General features: G+C 39.8%; 1 protein-coding gene across 3 annotated transcripts in view; it reads right to left on the minus strand.

Annotated features, from left to right (window-relative positions):
* The window catches only part of bicd1a (bicaudal D homolog 1a), a 103,190-nt gene that overhangs the window by 39,883 nt on the left and 43,552 nt on the right, over positions 1-19,755 (minus strand). For all 3 annotated transcript variants that reach the window (XM_062035812.1, XM_062035811.1, XM_062035810.1), the window contains exons 2-3: positions 9,182-9,394; positions 1,805-1,957 (exon numbers count right to left, since the gene is read on the minus strand). In XM_062035812.1, the coding sequence (XP_061891796.1) occupies positions 1,805-1,957; positions 9,182-9,394 (366 nt within the window). The remainder of the gene's footprint in view (positions 1-1,804; positions 1,958-9,181; positions 9,395-19,755) is intronic.

Below are 19,755 nucleotides of genomic sequence, written 5' to 3' on the forward strand. Positions count from 1 at the left end.
CATATTTGTCTTGTTGTTTATAGTCATGATCAACACATTAACATACAATTATCTTGATCATCAAGTATTGTACAAAAGTAGTGGTATCGGTATCATAAATACTGACCCTCCCGACAAACACATGCGGTTGTTTAGGGACACAACAACAACTACGGGGACCCACATGATCATCACTGTAGTCGTAGTGTTTGGCAGGTGTGTGCTTGCTCTACTTTGATGGACTGCATCGCCTCATGGATACAATTATACTTTGCCTTTGTTAAACTAATGTAAAAGTAATGTAAAAAAATTGATGATGAAAAGATACGACAGTAGAATTATTTCTTCTTTATTGGTTTAATTGTTGTAAAAAGAAAATTTGGCTTGGTCGTCGCCAACATTGAAAGTCAATTGGGGCAGATATCAGTTTTCTACTTATTTCTGCTTCTTTTCATGCATATTTTACTTTAATGTAATGTTGATTGATTTTTTATTTCATTCCTTTGTTTAATTTTTTTATGAATGAAATAAATGAACTGAACTTTTATTCAGAGTCAACATGTTCTTTGTAATAATTTTAATTTAGCTTAGCAGCACCGCTGCCACGTCCATTCCAAGCCTATAAAGCTAACTAATTTAGCATTGCTTCGAACACGACAGATTTCTAAAAACAACCATACTATTCCACTTTGTATTGTAGCCAAACTTTTTACTCAAAGATATAAAGTCTAAAAAACAGTTTATCGATTGGGTTTTGTGAACCTATTCAATTAATGCTGAAGCAGCTTCACTGCAGTAGGATATATTAAACACTTTTCTTTCCACTTGGACCTTTTAACCTATTTTTTTTAATATATTTTCATACATAAACTTAGGACATTATCTGGAACATAAACACATGACTATATATACACAATATGAACACATTGGATCGAACGGAATTGTAGTTGCCATAGTATTATTTTTGTTTATTGTTCATACATATTTACAAATCTTTACATAGCTTGTGAAAAAATTAACATTATAATATTTCTCAATATCTCTTTATAAATGAAATTGAACTACATTTTTGTTGTTTGTATATTTCATGCACACACTCAGGCTCGCATAGCAAAATATACTTCTGGTCACGAAAAATAATACTGTACATTAAACCCTGGTTTTTTGCTGTTAATTGGATGTTGTAAATGAATTTACGCAGAGTAGGATTTATTTATTATAAATAGATTAATAAAGAAGAAAGAAGATAGCCCTTTAGAAATAACACCCACAGTCACCTTTAAAAGCTGCAAACTTTAAAGCCAATGTATTCGCATGTACTCACTGCAGTCAGAGTAATATTAAAGACCGAAATGGGACCACAAACTTAATCTTAATTTGGGCCACAAAAATTATAGCGCTTGCCCTGCCTATTTTTACATAGTATCAGATCCATACAGTAATGTGCAGTATGGCCTACTCATTTTGTCCGTCCATCTTTATGCGTCATTCTTGAATGAAAAGTGATGAAGAAGACAAAACATTGTGTCTATAAAAATCAGGTGGTGCTATTTAGCACCTCTAACACTGACCGGGAGCAAAATGTGCACACAACAACAGTAGAATAATAACACTGTGATCACATACAAATCCTGGAATTATACAGGGCCATACAAATGTGATTGTGATAATTCGTATAGAAAAAAAGTGAGCAATTTTCAAATAAAAATGTGTGCATTGCCTTTTATATTAAAATTGAACACAACAGACGTACTAGATATACTGTATGTGTAGTATATTTTGAGTCAAATCCTTCATTCAGGTATTACATGGCCTCAGCACTGACCTGGCTCTGCTTAAGCGTAGAGACCAGTTTCTGCAAGGTGATGTTCTCTTCCTCCAGCTCCGTGTAATCCTGGAGCAGACGGGTCTCTCGGAATTTATACTCCTTGATCTCCTCCCGCATCCTGCTCCTCTGGAGCTCCAGCATGTCATTGCTCTGAGGCACAGGAAGAGACAAAAGGGACACTTTAGATCGGTCTGTAGTGGAGTACACTTTGTCCATGAAAAGTACAGTAACCGAGTTCTGTTTGCATATACCTTTTGACAGAAAAAAATATTAAAGTCATCTCAACAAGCATTCACAATAATGAGAATCAGAAGTACTTTATTAATCCCCAAGAGGAAATTAAGATTTTCAGCACAATCCCATTCATTAAAAAGGGAGACAGAACAGGATCGCTGACGGGTCTACCAACTTCCGGCGCCCCTTACAAAAAAGGTGAGAAACAGGTAAACGCTGGGGGGTTGAGTAAAAAAAAATAAAAAATTCAGTCTAAGCCTGGGCCCCTGAAGAGGGGGTTCCAGACTGAGGCCAAGGAAGAAGAAAAAACCTCATAGCCATAGCACACATAAAAATGTGTGTAAGAGGGAAACATCAAAGAATACAAAAGGACATTAAAGACATTAAAAGAGCAGAGCTGATGCAACCAGCTGCCACTCCAGCGGTGCCATTTCTACATACAGCTACAAAAGTAAAACAAAATAAAAAAAATTAACCAATGATATATATTGCGCACACACGATTGCACTATGCATAGACAAGCATATACGATACACATTTAACAATGCATCTACGAAAAAAACAGGATGTCTAAAATAACCCAGCAGGCACACAACATTGAAACAACGTTGAGAACTCGCTGAATTAGGTCCTGACGTTGAGCACCTCAAACTTAACTTTGAAACAACATGCTTTTTGACGACATTTATTCAATGTCAGGTTGTGACGTTGATTGGACTATTTAATTTTGGTCATTTCCCAACCAACAACGTTGGTCTAATGTTAGACATCAACGTTGTCTCAATTTAAACATACAACTATTTTGCAAAGTTTTTTCAAAGTCAGTTTTAAAAGGACATGTATGAAGAATCAACGTATCAATTGTTTATGCCTGCTGGGAACATTTAGGTAAATATTAGTTTGTATTCATGCACATAGTAAAAGTGCGGAGTCACAAACAATAACAATTAGGAGTGACTGTAAACCAACATGGCTTTGGCTTGGTATAGTTGCAGATGTACAGTATTTAATGCATGTTGTGTGTGGAGCTGTACAGACCTAACTCTACAGTTATATCATTGGCTGTGAAGTATTGGGCTCAGAGCTTCATAATGCCTCTGATAGAGTGTGTGTGTGTGTGTGTGTGTGTGTGTGATATAAAGTCTCAACTGAAAATGAAGGTCATTATAAAACTATTTGAGCCTTACATTAGCTGACAGTATCTCCTAAACCAGAGGTCTTCAACAGGGACCGGCGACCCCCAGTGGGTCCTTGGAGGTACTGTAGAGAGGTCATTAATTTTTTTTGGTTGACAATCATTTTTTATATGTTTGTTTTCCATATTCCCCCACAAATTTAAATCTCTCTAAAAACATTGACATGCCAACATGCCATTGATCTAAAAACTGTAGTGCGGTTTGGAAATGGCAGGGGCATAGCCACCCTACTTACTGTAACTTGCAGGTTTAAAATACTAAACTTAATAATTATATTATATTCATGTTTGTATTGAAAGGGGAAGTGTGCAACTTACAGTATATAAATACATTTAATAAAGTCAAATACAAATAAGGCAACAAGAGAAGTATCCCACACTTCTCTTTTGTAAAGTAAACTTGTACAGGGCATCTACATCAACAATATGATTTGCCTGAGAAGCTGGACAGGACAAAAAAAAAAAAAAAAAAAAAAAAAATTACAATAGAAAAAAAATAAAATAAAAACATAAATATAGAGATGTTCGATAATGGCTTTTTTGCCTATATATACGATATTCCGATATTGTTCAACTCTTTATTACCGATTCCGATATCAACCGATACCAATATATACAGTCGTGGAATGAACACATTATTATGCCTAATTTTGTTGTGAAGCCCCGCTGGATGCATTAAACAATGTAACAATGTTTTCCAAAATAAATCAACTCAAGTTATGGAAAAAATAGGTTGAGGTGGGGGGGGGGGGGGGGGGGGAGTGTATATTGTGGCGTCCCGGAAGAGTTAGGGCTGCAAGGGGTGACCTGTATGGCTGTTGACCAAGTATGCCTTGCATTCACTTGTGTGTGTGAAAAGCCGTAGATATTATGTGACTGTCATCAGTTGAATATACCAAATGATGAAAATAAAGGACCCGAAGTGGAACCTCGAGGAACAATACTAGTATAACTAAAAGAAGTTGAACAAATGACTAGTGACTGCATCTGAAGTAAACAAACCTTAGTTGCATAAATCTCATTACAAAAAATGTGTTACTGCCAAAAAGGAGAAGATTTATAAGGTGCCTTAAGGGATGCCTCAGTTATGTACAGTGCATCCGGAGAATATTCACACCGCTTTACTTTTTCCACATTTAGTTATGTTACAGCCTTATTCCAAAATGGAATACATTCACTTGTGTCCTAAAAAATATACAAACGATACCCCATAATGACAATGTGAGTTTTTTTTTTTTTTGCTAATTTAAAAAAAATAAATAAATAAAGAAATAAAATGCACATAAGTCTTCACAGCCTTTGCTCAATACTTTGTTGTTGCCCCTTTGGCACCAATTATAGCCTCAAGTCTTTTTGAATATGATGCCATCAGCTTGGCACACATATCTTTGGGCAGTTTCGCACATTCCTCTTTGCAGCACCTCTCAAACTCCATCAGATTGGATGGGAAGCGTTAGTTTTCATCCAGGATGTCTCTGCACATTGTTGCATTCACATTTTCCCTCTATCCTGACTAGCCTTCCAGTTCCTGGCGCTGAAAAACATCCCCACAGCATGATGCTGCCACCACCACGCTTCACTGTAGGGATGATATTGGCCTGGTTTCCTCCAAACATGATGCATTCGTCTTAGTCTAGTCAGTGAGTTGACCAAGGACCAGAAGGTCACTCTGTCAGAGCTACAGCATTCCTCTGTGGAGAGAGGAGAACATTCCAGAAGGACAACCATCTTTGCAGCAAACTATCAATCAGTCCTGTATGGCATAGTGGCCAGATAGAAGCAATTCCTTCGTACAATTTGCCAAAATGCCCCTGAAAGACTCTGACCATGAGAAACTAAATTCTCTGGTCTGACGAGACAAAGATTGAACTCTGGCGTTAATGTCAGGCGTCATGTTTGGAGGAAACTAGCCACCGATCATCACCAGGCCAATACCATCCCTGCCAGGAACTGCGAAACTAGTCAGGGTAGAGGGAAATATGAATGCAGCAATGTGCGGAGACATCCTGGATAAAAACCAACGCTTCCCATCTAACCCAATGGACCTTGGGAGGTGCTGCAAAGAGGAATGGGAGAAACTGCCCAAAGAAAGGTGTGCCAAGCTTGTGGCATTGTATTCAAACAAACTTGAGGCTGTAATTACTGCCAAAAGGTGCATCAACAAAGTATTGCACCAAGGCTGTTAATACTTATATACATGTGATTTTCATATATTTTTTATTTTGAATAAATTAGCAAAATTAAAAAATTTAAAAATCACATTGTCATTATGGGGTATTGTTTGTAGAATTTTGAGGCCAAAAATGAATTTATTCCATTGTGGAATAAGGCTGCAACATAACAAAATGTGGAAAAAGTGAAGCGCTGTGAGTACTTTCCGGATGCACTGTGAATCAGAAGTATGTGTTCTATGTTTGCTAGCAAGGTTAAAATGCTAATGTGTTTACAGTTGTCCAAGTTCCTCTCTACAACAGGAGCACTCGTGTGTTTTTAGAAATTTGCTGCAAACATGTTTTTATCTGAACTCTGCGTTCCGTACGGTGTCAACCCAGGCCGCCAGTTAAATAGCCCTGGTATACTATATGCAGCTATGGGCGTTGTAGTTTTTTATAGCAGATAAAAAACAAATGTGATGTTCCATAAATGCCGATATATTGTTTTTGCAGTATACTAGATATCAAGGTTTTTCCATCATCATTTTAAAATGAGCATAGTGTTCTAAAGTAGGGAATTGATGAATGAGAAAGTGTGTGCTGTGTGTAATCAGCCTGGTTGACTTTGCCCCTACAGAGCTCAGGGCATTTAGCTGATGCTGCAGCTTAGTACTGGATTTGCCCCCCCCACAAAGGGGTCGTGGCCCCAGTGTCTGACCCCAACTCAAACTCTTGTTTCGTCTGCAGGCGTGCATATACTGTTGGAAAATGGTTGCTGTACACGAGATCATTAAGGCAGTCTCACATGTAAGGTAAAATAAAATGACTTTCATGCAAACATATTCACTCTCTCTAACAGAAATCTAAGTACAATTATTTCATCAACAAATGCGATTGGTCTAGAGCAGGGGTGTCAAACTCGTTTTCATTGAGGGCCACTTCGCAGTTATGGCTGCCATCAGAGGGCTGCTTGTAACAGCAAAAAATTTATGAATTTGCCTCTGGATTTCATTATTAATTATATAAATTGTTTTAAGTAGACTGTCGATTTTACAGTAAAAACTTTACATTTGCGAAATTTTACTGTAAAAGTGTTTTGGTTTTTTTCAACATTGAATGGAAAAACAGAACCACCGTTTGTTTTTTTGGAGGGTGGGTTGGGGTGGAGGGTTTACAGAAAAAGTTGGCAGCTTAGTTGCCAGAATGTCAACCATTGGAAATCTTGTACAAACAAGCAATTTGGTTATGGATAAAAAAAACCTAGGCACTATCATCACTGAGCCATACTAAAAAAAATACAGTATTTTAAACTGGGACAGTCTTCACACATTTGCAGACTTAAAACTGACCTATAAAGTCCTGCATGAATTGGCTCCAGATCCTCTGGCAGAGTTCATCAGCCAAAGAAACAACTGTGAGCGTGTCACTCGAGGCCCTGTCAGAGGTGACTGTTTTAGTACTCAGCGCAGGAGCACTTTCAGTAAGTCGGCCTGGTCAGTAAGGAGTGCAAATGTGTGGAACTCAGTACCTGAGGAGGTTAAACTGGTCACAACTTAAAAGGCCTTCACAAAAAAATCGAAAATGTGGCTTATTAACGCCTATAGCTGCCAGCACTAAAAAATGTGCCTGTTTTGATGCTGAGATAAATGTTATGTTGTGATGTTGTATTTTATTTTTTATCATATTGTATATGTATTGTGCTTTTTTCCTTTCTCTTTTAAAAATTTTAATTTTACTCCTTTTTTTTTTACACATCATGGCCAGGGGACTACAGATGAAAACTAGCCTTCTGACTAATTCTGGCTTTTTTAACCATGTGTAGTCATGTGTTTTTATGAAATTGCATTGTCCCCTTTGAAATAAACTAATATAATGTTACTATTAAATTTACATTACATTATATTGTTAATGGAAAACCAATACTAGTTTCTTTTTTATTCTGGCAACTTCGCTGCCAGTTTTTCTACCCTAAAAACAAATGTATCGTTTTTTCATTTACAGTAATACACCATTAAAAACAAGATTTTACAGTAAAAATATGGCAGCTCAGTCAACAGAATTTTAACGCAATTATCAGTAATATGCTGTAAAGAACACCGTAAAATTCATTGTAATTTTAATTCATTTGATGGGTAGTTTGCTGTAAAATCATAAGTCAAACAGATATTTAAGTATTTATTTTTATTTAGACAAAAAATGTTTGGAAAGTATGATAATGCACTGTAATATATGTAGCAATAATGGATACTATCAAAGTTTAAAAGGGATGTAATTTGAAGCAGTACGTATATTTTTTCTGTCAAAATGAAAAAAATCGATTACATTTAGTAAGAAAATATTAAGTATTTTATTGACATATCATTTCCAGGTGTTTGCGGGCCAGATGAAATGATGTCATGGGCCAGATCTGGCCCCCGGGCCTTGAGTTTGACATCTGTGGTCGAGAGGGAAAAAAAAATCTTCCATCCATCCATCCTCTTCCGCTTATCCGAGGTCGGGTCGCGGGGGCAGCAGCCTAAGCAGGGAAGCCCAGACTTCCCTCTCCCCAGCCACTTGGTCCAGCTCCTCCCGGGGGATCCCGAGGCGTTCCCAGGCCAGCCGGGAGAGATAGTCTTCCCAACGTGTCCTGGGTCTTCCCCGTGGCCTCCTACCGGTCGGACGTGCCCGAAACACCTCCCCTAGGGAGGCGTTCGGGTGGCATCCTGACCAGATGCCCAAACCACCTCATCTGGCTCCTCTCGATGTGGAGGAGCAGCGGCTTTACTTTGAGCTCCTCCCGGATGACAGAGCTTCTCACCCTATCTCTAAGGGAGAGCCCCGCCACCCGGCGGAGGAAACTCATTTTGGCCGCTTGTACCCGTGATCTTGTCCTTTCGGTCATGACCCAAAGCTCATGACCATAAGTGAGGATGGGAACGTAGATCGACCGGTAAATTGAGAGCTTTGCCTTCCGGCTCAGCTCCTTCTTCACCACAACGGATCGATACAGCGTCCGCATTACTGAAGACGCCGCACCGATCCGCCTGTTGATCTCACGATCCACTCTTCCCTCACTCGTGATCAAGACTCCGAGGTACTTGAACTCCTCCATTTGGGGCAGGATCTCCTCCCCAACCCGGAGATGGCACTCCACCCTTTTCCGGGCAAGAACCATGGACTCGGACTTGGAGGTGCTGATTCCCATCCCAGTCGCTTCACACTCGGCTGCGAACCGATCCAGTGAGAGCTGAAGATCTTGGCCAGATGAAGCCATCAGGACCACATCATCTGCAAATAGCAGAGACCTAATCCTGCAGCCACCAAACCAGATCCCCTCAACGCCTTGACTGTGCCTAGAAATCCTGTCCATAAAAGTTATGAACAGAATCAGTGACAAAGGGCAGCCTTGGCGGAGTCCAACCCTCACCGGAAACGGGTCCGATTTACTGCCGGCAATGCGGACCAAGCTCTGACACTGATCGTACAGGGAGCGGACCGCCACAATAAGACAGTCCGTTACCCCATACTCTCTGAGCACTCCCCACAGGACTTCCTGTGGGATTTAAAAACATCTTAATTTGGTAATTTTTTAATTCAAAAAAACATTTTTTTTTAAAAGTATTATTTGCAATCTGTAGTTTTGACATCTGATGTTTCGTTAAAGGCCACTATTGTATTGTTTTTAATAATAAATAAAACATTGTATGCCGACACCACATTGTTTGGCACACACATTGCTTGTCAAGGTATCCTTCTACCAACACCTCATTATATTACTTTGAACTTCAGGAGAAACCTTTTCTGCAAACTGACCTCTTGCAGCTCCTGTCCGAGTATGTTGAGCCTCTCGCTCTCTGACTGCGCATTGGAAGCCACAGAACGACTCAAGGTCAGCTCTGTCTGCAGCTCCAACATACGAGCCGTGTAGTACGCTTCCTTGGAGGCGGACTCCTGCAGCAGCGTCTCCTCGTTGCTCTCGCCATCCTCGGCCACCTTACGCTGGTTGCTGTATGCTTGGCCAAACGCCTGTGGAAATGAAAAAATGGAGTCAAGTCAAATATTGTATACAATCAACGCTCTAATTAGGTTTTGACTTTTCGCATGAACTGCTTTTTCTGAGGGATGATGTTTCTCTGGGATCAATAGGTACACTGTTCCCATTTTCCTGACACAGGTTTTCACAGCACAGAGCTGACGTGTCATGATAAAGGTGCTGAAGCTTGATTGGGAAAACTTAACACAATGAGACAACAACACAACAGAGCAAGGAAACCTCTTCCATGTTTTTGTGTCCCGGTTGTTGCTATGCTTTTATTTTTCACATCACCTTTGTTCACACAATATTCCGGACTTTGAAGACCGGATTCTAGATTGGTGGTGAAATAAAATGATTATGTGTGTGATGGGATGTGTTATTATCACATCACACACATATTGATCAAAACTGCTCAATACCTGCTTATTTATCTTTATGTGTGAAGTTTGTAACAGATAATAATTCTCATCAGATTTAGAAAATGTGTACCCTGCAAAAACACTGATTTCTTCAACATTTCTCATCTGTAATGGATTTATCAGATTAGATTATTTAAAAAAAAAAAAACAAACAGTGAAGTTGGCACTTTCTTCAAAATAGCCACCCTTTGCTTTGATTACCGTTTTGCACACTCTATTGGCATTCTCTCCATGAGCTTCAAGCACACCAGTGAAGTGAAAACCAGTTCAGGTGACTACCTCTTGAAACTCTTCAAGAGAATGCCAAGAGTGTGCGAAAAAGTAATCAGAGCAAAGGGTGGCTATTTTGAAGAAACTAGAATATAAAACATGTCAGTTATTTCACCTTTTTTTGTTAATTACATAAGTCCACATGTGTTCATTCATAGTTTTGATACCTTCAGTGACAATCTACAATGTAAATAGTCATGAAAATAAAATAAATCCATTACAGATGAGAAGATCTGTCCAAACTTGTGGCCTGTGTGTATATACACTACCGTTCAAAAGTTTGGGGTCACCCAAACAATTTTGTGGAATAGCCTTCATTTCTAAGAACAAGAATAGACTGTCGAGTTTCAGATGAAAGTTCTCTTTTTCTGGCCATTTTGAGCGTTTAATTGACCCCACAAATGTGATGCTCCAGAAACTCAATCTGCTCAAAGGAAGGTCAGTTTTGTAGCTTCTGTAACGAGCTAAACTGTTTTCAGATGTGTGAACATGATTGCACAAGGGTTTTCTAATCATCAATTAGCCTTCTGAGCCAATGAGCAAACACATTGTACCATTAGAACACTGGAGTGATAGTTTCTGGAAATGGGCCTCTATACACCTATGTAGATATTGCACCAAAAACCAGACATTTGCAGCTAGAATAGTCATTTACCACATTAGCAATGTATAGAGTGTATTTCTTTAAAGTTAAGACTAGTTTAAAGTTATCTTCATTGAAAAGTACAGTGCTTTTCCTTCAGAAATAAGGACATTTCAATGTGACCCCCAACTTTTGAACGGTAGTGTATATATTTATCTATTTGTGTGTACACACACACTTCCATTTTCAATCCTTTTTTAAAAATGCTTCAGGGAGCCACTAGGGCAGCATTAAAGAGCCGCATGCAGCTCGAGAGCCGCGGGTTGCTGACCCCCGACTTAGCCTGAAAGCCTCATCTCTCTCTCTCTGGGGAAACTCAGTGGGATTTTGGTGAATGATTACAAGAACAAAACCCTTCATTAATGCAAAGCGCTGTTGGACTGAATGGGCTCAAACTCTGGCTCCAGGAGCGTGGCTGCCAATGTCCGAGCGCCACTGTCACCCACAGCTGAACCCCACAGGAGGAAGGGGGACAAGCTGACCCTGCGGGGCCCCACTTAGTGGATTTTCAACACAAAAGGGAGGATTTGTGAAGGGAAATCAACATCTACGGCACAGACATCCAACTGTAAACACGCTAAATATGCAGTTGCTAAAACAAAATACATATTGTTTTTCTTTACAAAATCTTTTTCCCATACCATTATTGTGCTTAGACTTGATTTTTTAGAACCTCTGCCAGGAGATCGGTGGATATAACCTGATCATCTGTCACTCACAGAATAATGGTGAATAGAGCATTGAGTGGGAATTGAGCCTGTGCCAGCTGCATGGAAGTTACTTATGTAAAACATTACACAACCCTATTTTCTACACTATTTGGACCTCCTACTTCAGTAATGACTTAATCAGCAATTAGACTACACCCCTGAATCGTAGATATTCATCTTGTTGAGATATTTTGGATAATTGTATGTCTCCAACTTGGTGGGAACAGTTCCCAGAACAGGGAAAGTCTGTTTCAGCATGACTGTGCCTCAGTACACAAAACAACAAAGGTAAAGTTGGACAGGAGCTCTCTGAGAGCACCTTTATTGATATGATCTTCACTTCACTGCCTTAGATCTTCAACGGGTACATTAGAACTTCCCATTGTTCTGAGTGTTGGCTGAGCCGAACAGTACAGTCAAACATATCATTTTATCCTGCCAAAGAGAATAAATCATGACCAGAAGTAAACATGAATTCAAGGTCAAAGGCACCTTCAGCACCACTAATTCAAAGATGCATACACACTATATTGCCAAAAGTATTTGGCCACCCATCCAAATGATGAGAATCAGGTGTCCTAATCACTTGGCCCGGCCACAGGTGTATAAAATCAATCACTTAGGCATGGAGACTGTTTCTACAAACATTTGTGAAAGAATTGGCCGCTCTCTCAGGAGCTCACTAATTTCACCACTGGACTCTAGAGCAGTGAAGACTCCTTCTCTGGAGTGATGAATCACGCTTTTCCATCTGGCAATCTGATGGACGAGTCTGGGTTTGGAGGTTGCCAGGAGAACGGGACATTTCGGACTACATTGTGCCGAGTGTGAAATTTGGTGGAGGAGGAATTATGGTGTGGGGTTGTTTTTCAGGAGTTGGGCTTGGCCCCTTAGTAGGGATGATGTTTGATAAGAAATTATCGAGTTCGAGCCTATTATCGAATCCTCTTATCGAACCGATTCCTTATCGATTCTCTTATCGAGTCCAGATAGGTTGTTGTATATGGAAAAAAACACACAATATTTGGTTTAACAAAAGCTCACTTTTATTATATTAGAAAACAATTTAATCTAAAAAATAAATAAATATTGACTGTTACCCCCCCTAAAAAAATTAAATAAAATAAATAAATATTGACTGTTGTTACCCAAAGTATATTAAGTGGGATTTTTCATAAAAACAAATATATACAGTAACACGAAAACAACCTGTCTCTGTGATCACTATAGGTGTATAAATAATACTATAGTGTTAAATAAAATCAGTCCCTTGGGCAGAAAACTGAAAATAATACAGCTCTCCAAAAAGTGCACTTCTGCTGCTATTTGACATAACTGTTTGTTATGATACTTGACATGTTTGCACTTTATTTCTTTATTGAAAGAAAATTCTATGAAGAGAAAAGTTGTTTGCAAATGTGGTTACAATGCTAAAAAATGAAAAGTTAAAGCTAACAAAAGAAATACACTTTATTGAGTTAACATTATTTCTTTATAGGGGGGAAGATGTGATGAGCTAGGGAATATAACAACTACACTACCCAACATGCAACGGGAGTGACGAGCATGCGCGGTAGCCCCGAAAAGTGTTGCATGTCGTCACCCGTGAAAGTAAACGTCAAGAACTCAGCCAACACGCCTCGTCTGCATTATTTATAATTAGACAGACAACACATATACAGTGTGATTTTGTTTTGTTTACAAGGAAAGAAAAACAAAAGTTAAAAAAGGGAGATGTATGTTGTATATATATGTATGTGCTGCGGTTGCTTTAAGAACGTTGCGACAGCTGCCGTAAACGAGGTGAGTTGCTAGCCTGGTTGCTATGTTTCCGGTTGGTCGTAAAAGTGTTCATGAGTTTGTACCCTGCTCAAATCTCTCAGTAAAGTTATTCATTGGATTATACCTTTTGTTTTGAACTTTATTACACCTTGGAGCGCTTTTTCCCATCCATTTTTTTCCTGCTTTCGCTATCTGCGCCTAATGACTGAGCTACGTGACGCCATTTCTTGTGATGTCACGCGGAGCATTTCTGGTCGGGACGGGATTCGTTCCGAGGGATTCGAATAAAGAACCAACTATTTTCTTTACTATAGTGGTCTCGATAACGGGTACCGGTTCTCAAAAAGGGATTCGAGTCCGAGGACTCGGTTCTTTTCTTATCGAACAACCGGGAAAACCGGTTTCGAGTATCATCCCTACCCCTTAGTTCCAGTGAAAGAAATTTGAATGCTCCAGGATACCAAAATATTTTGGACAATTCCATGCTCCCAACCTTGTGGGAACAGTTTGGAGCGGGCCCCTTCCTCTTCCAACATGACTGTGCACCAGTGCACAAAACAAGGTCCATATAGACATGGATGACACAGTCTGCTGTGGATGAACTTGACTGGCCTGCACAGAGTCCTGACCTGAACAAGATAGAACACCTTTGGGATGAATTATAATGGAGACTAAGAGCCAGGCCTTCTCGACCAACATCAGTGCGGGACCTCACCAATGCGCTTTTGGAAGAATGGTCGAAAATTCCTATAAACACACTCCGCAACCTTGTGGACAGCCTTCCCAGAAGAGTTGAAGCTGTAATAGCTACAAAAGTATAGTGTATGTGTATTACAGCATGTCTTTACATTTTTTATCCTATGCAAATAAAATAAAATATCAAATAAAATAAAGTCACATCCTTCTCATTTTAAAAAAGTCACCAGTATCAAAAGATTTTATGCCTGAGCCACCTGGCTTTGCTAACCAATGTGCTATTATTATTACGATTATCAAATTATAGCCAATAACCTGCTCAAAAAGGTTCATTATGTCTTCTTATTCATATACTCTTTCAAATGTTCTTGTAATCAGACCATATTTTTGGTATATTAGATGGAGTCTTTACCTGACATGTTTCGACTGTCATTTGCAGTCTTCTTCAGAAGGGTCACCTGACCACTGTGACAGCTGTTCTTATAAGCGTGGCCAACCAGGCAGACCTGTCAAGTCTACCTGGTTGGCTACCCACCCCCCGCCGCTTGATGGTTAATGGAGGAGGGAGTCCAAGGTATGCGAGAGCATGAATGCTCCCTCATCCCGATTGATGGTTTCCTTGGGTTGCTTCCTTAGTTCGATCGCCTCCTTAATCCATCGTTTGAATTGGTTACTTTCTGTGCCGATGATTTAGCCGTTGTCCCGGTCCATGATGTGGTTATTTATTTTGCAATGATCTGATATGTCTGATTTTAAGATTTCCTGTTCGGATTTTTGTTTTAGGCTTCTTGTAAACCTTCCAGTTGTCTCTTTTTCGCATTCTTTCTGATGTTATTTCTTCCTTGTGTTGAATGTCCTCCCTGTTTCTCCGATGTATGATTTTTCGCATGATTTACACAGATTTCGTAGATGAAATTTCATTTCTTGTCTTGTTCTATTTTGTCTTTTGGATGTACAAGTAACTGTCTTGTTTTTCTGTGAGGTTTAACTGTTGTGTTAATTTTGTGTTTTTTCATGACCCGCTGTATTGGTTCAGTCATTCCCCTAATGTATGGTAAGGTTATGACCTCTTTGTTCTTCATTTCAGGTTTTTCTTTGAGTTTGTTCTTCATTTTCTTTTCCTTGTTCCCCTTTTTTGATGGCCCAGGTGGGATATTGGCAGTTTGTTAGGTAACACGTCACAGTGGTCAGGTGACCCTTCTGAAGAAGACTGCAGATGACAGTCAAAACATGTCAGGTAAAGATTCCATCCAATATACCGAAAATATTGTCTGATTACAAGAACATTTGAAAGGAGTATATAGCCAATAAATACCAGACACACAAACAAAAATAACTCACCAACAATGATTATTGTATTATTGTTTTACCATTTCTGTAACGCTCTAGTCGCATGCAGAATGCAAAAGGTCAAAAGGCAGCTTGCGGGTAAAATGCTTTTAATATGACAACAAACGCAAGACGAAAACAGTTAGGAAGTATTCCCCAAGCCAAGGGGAAGCTATGTAATGACAAAGCTAAAATAATAAAAACGGAAATGCTGTAAGACAGCAAAGAGGTACTATACGCGTAAACAAGGTATACAATGTCCCAACAACGGAGAGTATCACAAGCTAAACTAAATAGGCAAAATAACAACAAACTCAAAACAGGTGCGCTGGGATCCAAAGTAAAACTATTGCCTGGTAACGGAAACGGAAGTGGAACTACAAAATAAGAGCGCAAGACTTAAAGGCCAACTGAAATGAGTTTATTTTATTTAAACGGGGATAGCAGATCCATTCTATGTGTCATACTTGATCATTTCGCGATATTGCCATATTTTTGCTGAAAGGATTTAGTATAGAACAACGACGATAAAGTTCGCAACTTTTGGTCTCTGATAAAAAAAAGCCTTGCCCCGACCGGAAGTAGCGTGACGTCACAGGAGGAAGGGCTGCTCACATTTTCCCATTGTTTTCAATGCAGCGAGAGAGATTCGGACCGAGAAAGCGACGATTACCCCATTAATTTGAGCGAGGACGAAAGATTCGTGGATGAGGAACGTGAGAGTGAAGGACTAGCGTGCAGTGCAGGACGTATCTTTTTTTGCTCTGACCGTAACTTAGGTACAAGGGCTCATTGGATTCCACACTCTCTCCTTTTTCTATTGTGGATCACAGATTTGTATTTTAAACCACCTCGGATACTATATCCTCTTGAAAATGAGAGTCGAGAACGCGAAATGGACATTCACAGTGACTTTTATCTCCACGACAATACATCGGCGAAGCACTTTAGCTACGGAGCTAACGTGATAGCATCGTGCTTAAATGCAGATAGAAACAAAAGAAATAAGCCCCTGACTGGAAGGATAGACAGAAGATCAACAATACTACCAAACTCTGGACCTGTAACCACACGGTTAATGTTGTCCAGCCTGGCGAAGCCTATAGCAATGCTGTTCCTAACGACGCCATTGAAGCTAACTTAGCTACGGGACCTTGGCAGAGCTATGCTAAAAACATTAGCTCTCCACCTACGCCAGCCCTCATCTGCTCATCAACACCCGTGCTCACCTACGTTCCAGCGATCGACGGCGCGACGAAGAACTTCACCCGATCATCGATGCGGTCGGCGGCTAGCGTCGGATTGCGCGTCTGCTATCCGACTCAAAGTCCTCCTGGTTGTGTTGCTGCAGCCAGCCGCTAATACACCGATCCCACCTACAGCTTTCTTCTTTGAAGTCTCCATTGTTCATTAAACAAATTGCAAAAGATTCACCAACACAGATGTCCAGAATACTGTGGAATTTTGCGATGAAAACAGAGCTGTTTGTATTGGGATACAATGGTGTACCAATACTTCCGCTTCAACCATTGACGTCACGCGCATACGTCATCATACATAGACGTTTTCAGCTGGAAGTTTCCAGGGAAATTTAAAATTGCACTTTACAAGTTAACTCGGCCGTATTGGCATGTGTTGCAATGTTAAGATTTCATCATTGATATATAAACTGTCAGACTGCGTGGTTGGTAGTAGTGGCTTTCAGTAGGCCTTTAAGTCATCCAGCAGCAATAAAATCCTAAAATGATGTTGTCGAATGGCGGTATGTTTAATATTTTTTAGTCCAAATATGCTGACACACACATAGGACAGAGGATTCTTTGTCCATCAACTGTCTTTGCAGTGCAATTGCCTCCTTTCTCACAGACTTTTTGTGCGTAACTGTACCAGTTTACACATACTTTCTAGACCAGACCTGGGAAAATTAAGGCCTGGGGGCCACATGAGACCAGTTAAGCTTTTCAATCTGGCCCGCCGGACATTGCCAAATAATTTTTTTTATCTTTAAGATGGAAACTGTAGCTGCCATTATGATGTGCAGGGATGTTTTCAAATGACCTTAAGTCTTGAAATATACAAAATATTTCGATCGAGAGGGGGTGTGACTTTCATATGTTGTCAATTTTCAGTGTTTTATCCATCCATCCATCCATCCATTTGTTACCGCTTATCCCTTTCAGGGTCGCGAGGGGTGCTGGAGCCTATCTCAGCTACAATTGGGCGCAAGGCCTTCATAGTTAATATCGTAAATCCCACATTCTTTATTTTCATGTACATTCTGGGTGTCTCATTTAGTAAAAAATAAAATAAATTCCATTCCGTTTAAGGCGTTTTTAGCATTCAATCAGATATTATTGTGAGTTTTTGTATTAGTGTTCCTAAAAATAGATATACCGACCAAAGACACATTTTTTTCTCAAAATTTGGTATCCCGAGTCAAAATAATTGCCCAGGCCTGTTCTAGACGTACTAAATACAGACACAAAACCATTGCAGAACAGTTTTAATCTTGATTAATACCATAGGGAGCGCTAAATTACTATATTTGCATCCCTTCTTAGTACTGTGGGCGTTCTCAAAATCAGCATTTACTCTGCATACTCATGAAGACAAAGTAGACATGCGGAATGGATTGCGCTCTCTCTATAAACAAATAATTTACTGCCATTAATCGTGATTAGCGTGAATAATGTGATTTTTAAAAATAGTTTGAAAGCACTAGTTTTAGAGATCACTCCTCCAAGCACTGAGACGTGGTCCTAAAAGTCCCTTCGCCCCATTTGGCCAGCGCTCCACACAAGAAGAAGTCACAGGAAGTAAAACTCGATGGCCGTGACTCATTGCTCTCGTACAACGCTCTGACCGGCCTGTTGCTGTTGCAGGGCAGCCTCCCCTCAGCTAAAAATATCACAGTGACAGCGCTGTATTTCCCAGCTAATTACGTGAACAACCCTGACAATGCACGCGTGCTGCCGTCATTGTGATCAAGGCTACAACTCGGTCCAGTCTCTTACTTGACAGATATTGCTTTATGTCAAAGAGACGCATAAAAGTGTATTTAATTCATTTCTTTAGGAAAAAATTACAGTATTACATTTAAGTCACACTCGCTTATGTCGACAACCTGCCATTGTTTGAACAATTCAGTAATCCTCAATCCATCACTCTTTCAATAAACCTCAATCCATCACTCTTGTCAGAATCCTTATTATCACTAAGCTGCGTGAGACAACAACAGCAATATTGCTGCTACCAACACAGCATCATATACTGTGTACAAAGTTACTTCCTGTTCAGTCAAAGGTACACTTCAAAATAAAATCACGGCAGTTTTAACCTGTAGATTCTGTCATGATCTGTTACACCAGATCATACCTTGGTTTGAGTTTGTTGACGTTTTTTCTGTGTTTAGTGTCTTAGTTCCGGTTTAGCGCTCTTATTTTGGTTGCACTTCCTGTTTTGTTTGTGTTCTCCTGCAGAACTTGAGTGCTTCCCCACACCTATTTAAGTTGTGCAGCTGCTACCGTTTGTGCACATTGTGGTCTTTGTACGTCGTTTGTGGACGCTTTTCCTGCCATACGGCTTATGAGCAAGTCTTTGCTGTTCTCCAGCATTCCATTTTTGTTGTTTTGTAGCCTGATCAGTTTAGTTTTGTAGTACATAGCTTTCCCTATGCTTCCAGAGCACATCCAAGCTGGTCTCGCTTTTGTTTTTTTACTTATTAAATACCTATTTAACTCCAAAATACCTTCCTCGCCTTTCTGAATTCTGGGAACACCCTAATTATCGCCGTCATGTGACCCATGCACCACAGATTCTACCCCAGCAACTAAGAAAATGCTGCCTGTGTTAGTTTATTTCTGGATTGTCAAAGGTTTGCACATGTAAGAAAGCTTGATTGTGTGAATGCAGGAAAGCAAAAGTAATCGTGCAAGAAATAGCTGGTATCTGTTTTGTCAACATTTGTCTTTTAAAAACAGCTAAAGAAATTACCCTTAAAAGCCGTGTTATTTAACACAGTGTTTTCAATACATCCATTGAATTTCTGCAGACTGCCACAAATAGATTTGGCTCCAGCTGTTTGTTGTAGCTCAGAAACACATTTTGGTTTGGATTTAATTTTTATTTAGTTTTGTCACATTCCTGTATTTAGTTTTATTTCCTGTCTAAAATTCCATTGTCATTTTCCAGTATGTTTATTTTTTTTGAGTCGTCAGCTTTAAGCGTCCCTCTGTCTCTGACTCCCTCGTCGTCAATCAATCAATGTTTATTTATATAGCCCTAAATCACAAGGGCTATATAAAGGGCTGCAAAAGCCACAACAACATCCTCGGTACAGAGCCCACATAAGGGACGTCGATGTCAATGACTATGAGAAACCTTGGAGAGGACCGCATATGTGGGTAACCCCCCCTCTAAGTACAGTCCTTAGTGGATCTAACATAATAGTGAGAGTCCAGTCCTTAGTGGGGCCAGCAGGAGACCATCCCGAGCGGAGACGG

The sequence above is a fragment of the Entelurus aequoreus genome, linkage group LG24 (assembly GCF_033978785.1).
Source record: "Entelurus aequoreus isolate RoL-2023_Sb linkage group LG24, RoL_Eaeq_v1.1, whole genome shotgun sequence".
NCBI lineage: Eukaryota > Metazoa > Chordata > Actinopteri > Syngnathiformes > Syngnathidae > Entelurus > Entelurus aequoreus.